This window comes from Notechis scutatus, chromosome 3 (genome assembly GCF_049901735.1).
Source record: "Notechis scutatus isolate UNSWTSFEM ecotype Mainland chromosome 3, rNotScu1.2, whole genome shotgun sequence".
NCBI classification, from domain to species: domain Eukaryota; kingdom Metazoa; phylum Chordata; class Lepidosauria; order Squamata; family Elapidae; genus Notechis; species Notechis scutatus.
Genome location: NC_142011.1, coordinates 82,926,669 through 82,939,499, shown reverse-complemented (window position 1 = coordinate 82,939,499; position 12,831 = coordinate 82,926,669). Strand labels below are relative to the sequence as shown.

The 12,831-nt window shown below is 34.8% G+C and overlaps 1 protein-coding gene and 1 long non-coding RNA gene across 9 annotated transcripts in view; both read left to right on the top strand.

Moving 5' to 3' along the window:
- ZNF644 (zinc finger protein 644) overlaps positions 1 to 9,862 on the top strand; it is a 67,939-nt gene extending 58,077 nt beyond the window's left edge. For 7 of the 8 annotated variants that reach the window (XM_087960591.1, XM_087960593.1, XM_026674107.2 and 4 more), the window contains 2 exons: positions 6,416 to 6,518; positions 8,225 to 9,862. In XM_087960591.1, coding sequence (XP_087816717.1) covers positions 6,416 to 6,518; positions 8,225 to 8,417 — 296 coding nt within the window. In that variant the 3' untranslated portion in view covers positions 8,418 to 9,862. Of the gene's footprint in view, positions 1 to 1,948; positions 4,492 to 6,415; positions 6,519 to 8,224 lie in introns of those variants that run through there. The other variant, XM_087960595.1, reaches the window with a different exon arrangement.
- Positions 9,863 to 10,059: 197 nt separating this feature from the next.
- Positions 10,060 to 11,549, top strand: LOC148131264 (uncharacterized). Its single transcript, XR_015748641.1, has 3 exons — positions 10,060 to 10,302; positions 10,804 to 10,925; positions 11,382 to 11,549. It is a non-coding gene; the product is annotated as an uncharacterized LOC148131264 (long non-coding RNA).
- Positions 11,550 to 12,831: the final 1,282 nt, after the last annotated feature.

Genomic DNA, 12,831 nt, shown 5'->3' with positions numbered 1-12,831 from the left:
CACTTGGTATCAGATATTTCTATTTTATCATAGTTGTATTTCTAACATTAACATGCCACAATCTGTCTCCAAATTTCATCTGCTTTGGAAAGTGGGATAACATTAGTGATGCTTTGTACTTTTCCCAGTTCATTTTATTATTAGTATAGGATGATTACATCTATACTACATATCCCCAAAATTATATAAGGGTATAATATTCATTGTTTATTTAGAGAATCACTAATGTTATGTTGAAGGTTATATGTGAAAAGGTTTGATACTTCTGAAGCATTTTAAACTAGAATTGAAATATATTAAGTACAGGTAAAGAGAGATATTCTTCATTGATATCAATTAATGTCATTTGTGTTTTAGGACATAATTCTTGGCACTATGATTCTAGGAGTCATAGGGATAGATTGTACATATTGCTGGGGAGGTCTCTGATCTTTGATTGATAAATAGGTTTGGTTTTTTTCTTTCTGATATTTCATAAGCTTCCAGAGTGATCAGAGTTTCCAAGATTGAAAACTCTGACCACAAACAGCTCCAAAACAAAGATGTGGCGGACTGTGGCCAAGGCAGAAGTGAGGATCTGTTAGATCCCAAGGCTTCCCATTCCTTAAATACTTATAGCATTTTGATTAGCTCTCCGATTTCTGCCCTCTAAATGCCTAGAGATTTAGGGATTGCCCTCTAAATTCATAGAGATTTAGAGATTGTCAGTGTTTCAGTAGGAGCTTAACAGTAGGAGCCCATTAAATGTGGCCAAATGTTCTGTCATTTTGAATTATTCTGACACTGAAATAGTCTGTTCTGGGGAATCCAGAAATGTCAGAACACTTCCAGAATAATCCTGTTCAGAAATATTTTGTCTAAAATGTTTCACGATGGACATAGTTATTACCCATATTAAAAATTTATCCAGGAAATATTTGCAAATCAGAAAGCTTTACATATTTCTAGAATTCCCATAGCTTACTTTGCATGTCTTCTTGCAACTGTTTCATTATATCATCACTGAAATGAATTTTTGTCCCATTCCTCTCTCAAACACCTTGAGCCTTGAGTGGTTCTTGGTGCTCTCTGAGCTTGATTATTTTCTTGCAGGCATTTCATTACCCAGACTAACTAACCAAGTTCAGAAAACATCAAGGACCCCTCATTTGAACCCTGAGCTGCAAATATTCTCCTTTATTGGTACCCTGAGCCATTTCTAGTCTTTCCCAAGCAAAATTGCTAGTTTGGGAGTTTTCTGTTAAATCGGCTTAGAACAATAAAGTAATACTTTGACCTTTACAAGTGTGGATTGTTCGTGTCTGACATTGTCCTATCCAGCAAGAACATAGAATACACACACACACACACAAAAGTAGGCATTAGCTCTAGTGACAAAATAGGTTTTACTTAGGTTTTTTGTAAGTCCAAGTGTCTAAAAACAATCTTTATTTCAGAATAAGGAGAGATCCAAATCAGGAAATTGTCAAATTATCATTACAAATAATCAAACTAGTACTTCTAATTAAAAAAAAAAACATGTTAGTAAGATGTAAGCTTATTCTACTTCAACCTCTTTGTCAGGTATTGTACTGAATAGTAGATATTCATTCCAACACCTGCATTTGTTGGTAGATTTTTTTTCATAATCATTCTAGTGCAATATTCCCCAATTTTTCCTGTTTTGCGAACCATGCAAGGGGTGGTGGGGAGGGGATGGTTCTGTGTGGTGGTGGGCAAACACACATGCATGGAGCTCCATTTGCATCCACCGCTCGCGTAAATGGAGCCCACAGAAACTTGTGGCTAGAATGTTACCCAAGAGAATGTTATCTGGCTTATTTTAAAATATATTTATGCATTCTTACTGCCTAACAAAAGATTTCTATTCTGGTGTAGAAGAAAAAATTAATTTGCAATAATTATTTTTCCCAAATAAACATTAATATATTAATAATTCATTGTAGTTACGAATGGTCTATAGCAGATGGCAGCACGTATCTGTCCTTAGTTGATTTAAAAAGCTAAGGAGGATCAGATTTGGATTGGGGCTACTAAATTGGAAAATCAAAAATAACATCCCACAAGAAACCATTGAGCACCCCTTATAGTACAGATGCCGAAAATTCTCTTGTAGAGATATCTGTGTGATCAGTAAGGGTTGAACTTGACTCAAAGATTCATATCTCTAGCAAGTAATTATATGAAGGAAAGATATTTTTAATTGTAGCTAGTCCAGAATCCGTCAGAATGGACAATTACAGGCATGCCATGGTTTGTCCATGTAGTACCTCTGTTCCAGGAGTTACACTACTAGTAGGGTTTCAGATACAACTCAAGTTGCTCATTATCACATACAAGACCTTTGGTGGCACAGGACTTGAGTATATGAGGGACTTCCTGTCTCAGCTGTAGTGTCTGCCTGTTCCGTTAGATATGACATAATTAGCATGCTTTGGGATCAGTCAATTAAATTGCTGGGTTGTAGTGCCTATTCTCTGGAACAGTGTCTCACCAGAAATTCATATTGCCCCTAATTAACTCATTTAAAACCAGTTTTTCCTTGGGCTCATTTGATTGGGCTTGTGAGAATGCTATTATGCTTGAAAAAGTACTTGTTTTGTTCTTTTATGGATGTTCACCATTTTTTATTTGTTGTGTGCTTGTTTCCATCTGGTTTTGATACTGTACACTGTTCAGAGTCATGGGGTTGAATGGTCTTGCAGATTTGATAATGATGTTTAAAAAATGTTTATCTTCATTTATGTTTAAAGGAAGTTAATATAACTTTTCAACTAGAATTACCTTGGGGAAGTCTACAGATGGAAATATCTTCTGTGGCAGAGATCTCTTGCACTTTATTTTTACTGCAAAAATGTATTCATATTTTCACATACAGGTAGTCCTTGACTTACAACCAGTTGCTTAGTGACCATTCAGAGGTATGATGGATCCTGAAAAAGATACTTATGACCCAGATTTGAAGATCTTCTAGCCATCGCCCTCCTGTCTCAGCTTTTTTGCTGGAAATCAGCATTTACCTACAGTTTCCACTAAAAAATGTCCATTATGCATAATCGATTCACTTAATGACTGCAGATTCACTTAACAACCATGGTGATTGCTCAATGAGTGCTGCAAAAAAATAAAAATAAAACCAAGTTTTAAAATTGACCAATGACTGGCATGACTTAAAACCATAATTTTAGGCTTAATTATAGTCATAAGTGGAAGACTACCTTTATTTTATAAAAATATATAAAGCAAAGAGGCTGTCAGGATTCCAGCAGTTGCCCTAATTAAATCATGAGCCTCGAGCCAAGCTTCAAAAACTTCAAAGGATTTATTAGGAGCGAACATGTTGGCATAACCTGTATGAAGCTGATTCTGAGACATGTAATTCACTATCACCTATGACCCTGTTTTCCTTTCACCCCTCTGCGTGTATCATAATTTATATTCTCCAACGAAATATGTTCATAGCTGAGAGTCATCAATCACATTCTCCAATTATGAATTTTCGTGGCAGAAATTCCGGTAGCTTAGCTACAATCTTTGCAGGGTAAGAATGGAATGCACTTTTGTTTTTAAACTGCTCCTCCAAATCCCCTCTCCCCTTCATAGCAACTCTAAAACAGGCATAGAAATGTTTTATGAGTTGACAGAGGTTATGTGGGCCTTAAGAAAACCCTCAAATCCACAAAGGAAATACTTGATTGAAATATTATCAGAGCTTCATGTTTTCAGATTTCTTAAATTTTGTCATCAGATAGAAATATTTAAACTCAGATTTAAATATGAAGAATCTTTGAATCTATACAGAGTATCTTCTTTAGATGCATTGAGAGACAGCCTTCAGATACTGAATTTCCCATAGCTTGCTGTTTCTGTCCAATGACAAATACATCGATTCTTTGGCAAGCAAGAAACAGAATAGAAATCAATATAGCAGTTTTTATAGTAAAAGACCTGGAGATAATTTAAGTTTTTTCATGAATTAACAATAAAGTCAAAACTCTATAGAATATGCTTATTTAATGGTGGAAAAGAATCCACTTCCAATAGCAGAGTCCTATTGGCAAAGATCATGTGAACTCTTGGTTACTGCAACATGGCTGTATTCAGTTCCCATTATGCTGGCTTTTCTAAACTAAATTTCTAAATTGTGTAATGTTGTTTCAGCCCATTTGTCAAATACTTACATTTATTCTTCAATGAATATCTAATATATTGTTTTATTCTAGCTTATCTTGCATAATTTATGTTAGTAAAGTTTGAGCAAAATATCACCAATTATTAACGACTCACCAAGTGAAAATAATATCTCAACAACTCTGCAAGCACAGTGAAGTGACAGGCTCTCCCTCACTGAAGGTCTGGGTGAAGACTTTTGTGGGACTTCTAAATATCAACAGAGTGGAGTCCATCTGGATTTTGTGGGGGGACCTCATTCCAGAGGGCAGGCATTGCTACGGAAAATATAAGACAGCTGAGTGTCCTGTGATATGAAAGGTAGATAAATGGCAGTTAGCATTTTGTTTTGTAAATACAATGTATTGGATTCATATTTATAAGCTTTGCTGATCGGATGCAGATGCGAATTTGTTATTATAATTCCTGACCAGATGGCAGTACCACTTGATAATGTGAATTTGAAATCAGATTCCAGTGTTTTGTATTTAAGCCCTGCATGGTTCCCTTTCTTGTAAGGCCTATGGAAACCTACGTTTTTGCCTTCAGGAGAATGCTTCACATCAGAGTCCCAGAACTATTTTAGCTCTCAGTAATCTATGTAAAAGAAGCTAGCATTAGAACAGATAACTAGTGTAATCGTAAATCCCTAGAGTATTTGCTTTGGCAGAAATCTAATCATTTGGTGAGAGTTGGGAAGCAGGGTGGAAAATTTGCTTTGGAAGCTGGGTATCTTGGGAAATCAAGTTTAAGAAAAGGTAAGGAATATATCAGTGCACAGTAGTGGGACATGCCTCTGTGTTTTTCAAATAGCATTTTACATGATACTTTAGCCTAGTTTTAATGTTTTTACCATTGTCATCCCTGAGACAAAATACATATATTTTTTACTTTTTTTTTTTTTGTCAATATCTGTCTTTTTAGTAATGTCCAAAAATATAATTTGCATATGTTGTCCCTACAAATCAATATAATTCATATTTCAGTTTGACAAGAAAATCTGCATGTTCATATATATCTGTACAGGCCAATTCATTTCTGATTTTTTATTTTTTTATTTTTTTCAATAACCTAGAAGTAGTAGAAAAGACTTGTTATGATACTATCAGTCAGCATTCACATTCCTTTTTCTTTTTTCTTAACTTTTCTTAAGTCGTGGAAGATGCTTGTCCTTAAGATTTTCAGATACAGTATTTTTGACACACTTGATTCTATCAAATCTACTAATCTGACAAAATGTCTGAAAGTTAGTCTGTAGTAGTAAGTACCGATTTTAGTTTGAAATTACAAATTACTCATAGATTCTTGTAAGTGCTTTGGCAGAAAAATTATACTGTCTTGTGTTAAGACCAGTTTTTGTACCTGGTAACATTTTTCCTGAAGGTTTGCACATATATGTAGAAATTAGCAAGTAGTATTCTTGCTTTGTTTACAGCATTTTAGATGTTGACACCTGGGGTGGAGTTGGAGATAGGGGAAAAAGAGAGAAGAGAATAGGCAAATCATTTGGAGAGAAAGGAACTTAGGAGGTATATTATGCATTTGATATTTAAATACAGTATATAGCCAACAGTTTATTTTTGCCAAACCAGAATTTCCTGTGGGTTCTTCTTCCTCCTTCTCTTTTTCTTCTCTCCTCCATGTGAGGCAATAATCTGCATTATTCTGGGTCACCTAATTTAAGAAATATTGAGCAATGACTATAGATGTTGGCTGAAGTCTTCGACAACTTCCAAGCTTTTAAGCTATAGCCAATATATGAGACTCCTTTTAGCATGAAGAACAGAAAACACTTCAAACTAATATATACAAAAATTCTAGTTATGAATTTTCTCAGAACATACTTTGCATTTAATCATTGATCCTTTTGCATTATGATTGCATGCTGAGAACAAGTTATAACATTTCCAGTACAGTAAATAACATTTCAAAATTGCCCTATTCACAAGCAAAGCATGATGTTTGTGTGACCAGTTATAATAGCTTAAAAGTATAAGGGCTTTTTAGAATTATGTATGTTGAGAAATGAAAGTTTAATAACAAGGTCAAACATATATATTTAGTTGTGCATGAAGCTAGAAAACATAGTGCAGCATTATGAAGAACTGTAACATGCATATTTTCTACAGCTTTGTAAAATAATAGAAAGTACCAAAAAATCTTAAATGTACTTTCAGGGGAAATAGGTTTGTCAAGAACAATATATATACTTATATCTATATATGGACTTTTTCTCTCTCAATAGCCATAGATTGTAAGCAAAAAAAATCAAGATCAAGATCTGGAAGCAAGAAAAAAATTCTACCATTACCTCATGGTGCTGATGAAGTTTACATACTCCGGTGCAGGTATATATAGACATATAATAAGTTAATCAAAATAATAGTTTATTAGAGTTTTTATTTAAGTAGCTCTATATTCTGATTATGTACCTGAGATGAATAAGAATATTAACTAAATGACTTTAGCTATTTTAATAATACACATATAACCTTAGCAAAAGAAGATAGGAATATTTTTTGAGTCTGTAGCATATTGACATGGTATAGACATGTCATTGAAAAAAGCCTCACATTTATGTAAAATCAGCAAACTTGAAGTTTTGCCATTTTCAGTTAATACATTGTTGAGAGTCAAAGAGGATATAAAGAATTAATAATGCTATGAGCAAGTACAGTAGTTAAACACCATCATATCTGCCAGAATCTTCCAAAATTTTAGTAATTTTGTATAAGTTTTCTGAACCATTATTTAACTTTATTGGATGGAGCAGTACTGTTCTTGTATTGGGTGAAAACAGTATGCTTTGAACTCTGCTATTGCAGAGAGATACAATGTATCTGGTTCATGTCAAAACAAAACTTTCCAACAAATCAACTAAAATCATTATTTTTAAATTCCAATTCAAATGCTAGTTATTGATTATATAAAGTCCTACTTCTGAATTTATCATACTTCAGGAAACATTGCCACTTTATAATACCTCAGGTTATTGCATTCTATTGCTCACTTTCTCTTCCATCAACCGTGGGTGTTTATCCAACATAAGATAAACCCTTTAGTTTCTCTCAAAAGATTTACTTTTAAAAGCTTTTTATTTGTTACATTGTCAGTGACAATAGGTATGTATGTTGGACTTTCTCATTGGGAAAACAGGAATTTCTGACATGGGCTTTTTGTGCCACAATGTCCTTTGAAAACCTCAAGTTTAGATTGGCATTGACCCTGGTGCCTTTTGGGAAAGCTTTAATGACCTGGATGTTTTCTCACACAAGAGGTTAAGGGGATTATTTGAACACATGAGATGTTATCCTTGTTTTTGTTCTTGGTTGCTATTCAACTTTTTATATTCTTTATTCTGTATTTGGAATTTTTATGTTTATGTTATGGCCACTCAGAATTGCTTTTATTAAGATGGGCAGCCATATAAATCAAACGAACAAATGAATGAAGTGTGTTATCTAGGGAAAGGTAATACTAAGTGATTTGTCACTAGAGACAAAGAATAGATGGTGAAGAAGGTACTATATTGCACTAAATGTGGTTTAACTTTGTACACTGGTTATTTTTTAGCTGGTTAGTAGAAATGCCCAATATTCTGCTAAGTATGATATTTTTGTTGATCTTAAGGAAAAGAATTGATTCATGGGTACAGCTGCACTTTGGGCATTTTAATGTACAGTACCCATGCTCCAGTATGCCAGAATCTTCACTTATGGATATTTTGCCTTGTTTCACAGTTTACCTAGATCTATCATGTTTTTGATGTAGCCAAAAATGAAATTCTTAGGGAAGAAAGTTTACCACTGCTAATGAGCCATTAACCATATTTAATGAGATAAAATTTGGATATAAAGTTATAGCAATTTGTACATCAAGTACACTTTAAATCCAGAATAAAAATTCACTGTATTAATATACATACAATCCATATTTGGACAATCTGTGTGCTAAAGCAAATCTTCTTATGTTACTTTGTGCAATCACTATATTAAATACAGAGCTGCTTAAAAATGTTAATGTACTCTGTTTGGATCATTTAAAAACCATATAGGTTTTGTGGTCTAGTATTTCGAGGACCCTTATCTGTTCAAGAAGATTGGATAAAGCATCTTCAACGCCACATTGTCAATGCAAATCTTCCTCGGACTGGGGCTGGCATGGTGGAAGTGACATCACTGCTTAAAAAACCTGCCTCAATCACTGAAACTTCATTTTCTTTCCTGATGGCTGAAGCAGCTTCATAGAATATGGAAACACTTCATATAGCATTGGATGTACATTTGAAATCCTTTTGTTAGTTTTTTTAAAGTTAAATTATCTGTTTATAAAATTTGAAGCAAGAAAATGGGAGTGGGAGGAGAATGACAGTTAACATCCAAACGATTGAGTACTTAATACAGTTACCGTAAGTAGTCTTTATATTTTATATAGGGTGGAAGATGTATTTTTAAAGTTTACTATGTTTTTGGGTCAATTACTGTGTTCACTATTGATACAAACCCATCACACATAAGAAGATGTTTTTAAATTGTTGCACATGGGATCTTAAGATACATTTTATGAAATGAAAGCATTCTTTACAGTGTTACCAGAATCAATGCTTTGTTAAAAAAAAACTTGCTTAGTAAAATATTTTATTTTGTTTGTATGTATGTAGTGTTTTGTACAATACCAAGAAATGCTAATGCAATTTATTAAATTTAGGGCATTAAAAATCATGTACTTCATAGATCAGGAGACTGTTCCATTCAAATAGGGCAATTAGTACTATTTAGCTGTGTATGTGTTTTTTAATCACATAAGACTTTTTTACTAAAAGTGGAGGGAAACTTGTTAAAACAAATTTCTAAAACCTATGTACATAATACTGGAAATTATTTGTGGTAAGGAAAAATTCTTTACTTCACTTGCATTTCTCACTGACAATAAAATGGTGCATCCATGCTACCTCCAACTTTGTCAGCAGTAATGGTATTTACCCTTTCCATTTGTAGCATCACATACTTACTCATGGTTTTCTTTATTGTAGAACATGCTAATGACATTGTTTCTTTATGCTTTGCTTAAAAGTATGTTGCTTATACAAGTCATTTTGTTGCCTTTTATTTAATAATATAGAAATGTATTAAAAGCATTGCTCACTACATGGCTTAGGTTAAACTAGCCTTTTTGCAGTTGTTTTTAAATAAATCATAATATCATTGGACACAAATAGAAAAGTTTCCACATATGAAGAGAATGTTTACAATTTGAATTTTAGAATTTGTTTTGGGTGTAATTATATGTATGAAAACTGTAACACTATGCTCATGCTAAGGACCTATTTACAGAATTATTAAAATAAATGTGCTGTGAGGATAGAAAAATATGGTGCAAGTGTCTTGATCACAATTAATATTGGCTGTTGACAAAAATGTCACTTTTCAGCAGATAAGCAAATTCCTCTTTGAAAACTGGTTCTGTAATGCAAGTAATGTTTCCTTTTATTCATGTAGGGTGATTAATACTGTAGTTAAGACAAGGAAATGCATTGATATTGTTTTGCGTGTAAATAAAATTATAAAACAGTTGAGATGTGAGGAGTATTTTGGTGGAGAATATACATACCTCACAGCCAGTGAAATTGCGTTCCTCATGGTATATCTCCATACCAAGACTATATCTCTCTAAATAAAAGGTTAAAAGAAAATGTGATATTTGTCTGTAATGTGAAGTAATTCTTGTTCTGCATTACGTAAATGATCTAAAGTTATTTAATCTCTTCTAAATACATACTGTAGAAAGTTTTAACATGAAATATGTTCAAAATATATCATTCATATGGGAACTAATACCTGTACAGACTCTAGTGTTGTATAAATTGCTTTTCCCCATATTCTTCTACAGAATTGTATGTCACCAAAAATTCTACTTTTCCAGAAGAGGTTTGAAACCACAGGAATAAAACTCCAGCAATGCAGTGCCGTTAAGGTGGCAGGAAGAATAGATACTGCTCGATTTGATTTGATTTCTTGCAATAATTAGAATAAATCAACCCTTCCACCCTGGACAGTTTTCAGCTGGGTAGACATCAGCTCCCAGAATCCTCAACAACAGCCATGCCGAAGTTCACATCTAGAAGGAATCCAGGTTGGGGAATAACTGCCCAAAAAACCCCCAAAAAAAAACCCACAAATTTTAAAAAAAAAAAAAAAAAAAAAACCCCCCCCCAAAAAAAAAAAATAAAAAAAAAAAAAAAAAAAAAAGAAAACACCGCGCCCCCCCCCACAACCCCCCCCCACCCCCCCCCAACCCCCCCCCCCCCCCCCCCCCACCCCCTATATAGACCTATCAAAATGAATATCATGTATTTTATTCAAATCATTTTTTAAATTTGATAATGGTTTTAAGACCAGGCAATGAAGATAAGAGGGGAAAGTGTTTCACATGACTGAGGCATGAAAAATCACAGTGCAGACAAATCATATATATATGGACAAGAGAGAAGTGGGTGGGACAACTACAAAGTTCTTCATTGTCCATTGTATAAACTACAAGGCAGAAAATTGCTAGAGTTACGGGTGACCCAGTGCTTTAGCAAATTAAATTTTAAATGGAAGAAAATTTTATTTTTTCTCCCTTACATTACAGAAATACCAAATACATTTAATGGCAACATGTGTGCTTCTCTGTATTATCGATCACTATATGCTGCATGGTCTATTCAGAGCAAAAATTCATATATTTTGTTATGTTACTACAGCTTTGAACTGGTAAGTTCTGGCAGCTTTCCAATTCTGATCAAAACCTAGAACTAACAACTAATCAATTGGTTCCTTTGTATCACTATATCAGTTTCTAAAAATTTCAGTATGTGGATATTGGCATGTGGTGTTTTTTTTGTTTTTTTTGGCTGGACCTAGGTAACTTTTGCTCTGGTCCAGTTGTGCCTTTCCGTCTAACGTTATTCTGAGCCAGCTCCGTGCATTGGAGATTGGAGTCTCCATTTTATGATGGTTCTCTTCCTTTCTCCAGTTCCAATCAGTGGTGGTTGTAGGAGAGAGATCACTCCCTAAGCCTCTCCTGTGTGAGATGGTTACACATGGTTCTACACACACACACCTCTCTTTTCCAACATCTATATGAAATCACTGAGTGACGTTATGCATCGTTTGGGGATTTGGTATCATCAGTATGCTGATGATACCCTATCCTGTCTTTTACCACAGGCCCCATAAGTGAGGCTGTCAGGTCTGCCCTTGTGCATGGAAGTTGAATGGGGAAGAACCATCTCTGATGTAATCCTACCAGACTGAGTGGCTGTAAGTGTCTGAACTGCCCAGATGTGGAGATACACCATCTTTTACCTTGGATGGGGTTGCATTTCTCCCTTCAAGGTTGGTATGAAACTTGGGGGTCTTCCTGAACTTTCAGCTTCTGCTTGAAGAGCAAATGTTAGCTGTGGCTTGGAAGGCCTTTGCACAACTCCCATCTGATGCGGTGGTTATGCCCTTTCCTAGATCACAGGGCTCTTTTCATAAACTAATCAACTTGTGGCTTGACAACTACAATGCTTTGCATGGGACTACTCTTGAATATTACCTATAAACTTCAACTACAGTAGGGGTGTCAAACTCGCGTGGTCACTGCAACGTCAAGTGATGTATTGGGACTTTCCCCCCCTTCACTAAACCGGGCATGGGTGTGGCCAGTGCATGATGCATCTGGCCTGTGGGCCAGGAGTTTGACAGCCCTGAACTACAGGTAGTCCTCAAGTTGCAACAGTTCAATGTTACAATGGCACTGAAAAAAGTGACACGACCATTTTTCGCAGTTACATCATTGCAGCATCCCCATGATCATGAGATCAAAATTCAGATGCTTGGCAACTGGTTCATTCTTACGACCCTTGCTGTGTCTCAGGATGATTATGTCATCCCCTTTTGAAACCACCTGATAAGCAAAGTCAATGAGGAAACCCAAGACTGTTAACCGAGTTACTAACTTATCAACTGCAATGATTTACTTAACAGCTGTGGCAAGGAAGATCGTAAAATGGGACAAAACTCACTTAACAAATGTATCACTTAGCAACAGAAATTTTTGGCTCAATTATGGTTGTAAATCGAGGACTATCTGTAGTCCAAACTGGTGGCATATACTTCGTTTTGTTTGTCTTTTTCCCCCCTCCTTTTTAATGTTTTATTCTAATTTTTTAGTTTCTTATGAGCCAAACAGTTTAGAGTTTGGCAGCATACAAGTTTAATTGATGATGGTGATTAGATTTCATAATTATTCAATGCATGCAAATCTATAGATTTCCCATTCAACATTTTATCTACTACGGATATTAGAGCTTTTCTCGTCCTAATTTGGCTGGGTGTTTGTGTGTTGAATACACTAGCATTTCAGAGGAATTTAGCAACATTTTTCAAGTGACTTGATTTTTACAGTTGTATTTTAACTCTCCCAAAGGAGCATAGGTAGTATCCAGGTAGTATCCATGGAATCACAATCCCATTTTGTTTGTAGGGATTCATTCTTTCCAGTCTATCAGGCCATTCAAAATAACAACAAATTGGTACTTCCAAAATTCTAACCTCCTTCATCTGCATCTCTGAAGTACTCTCAGCATATTGAAAGGTGGAGTATGCATACCTGTAAACATACTTGGTGATA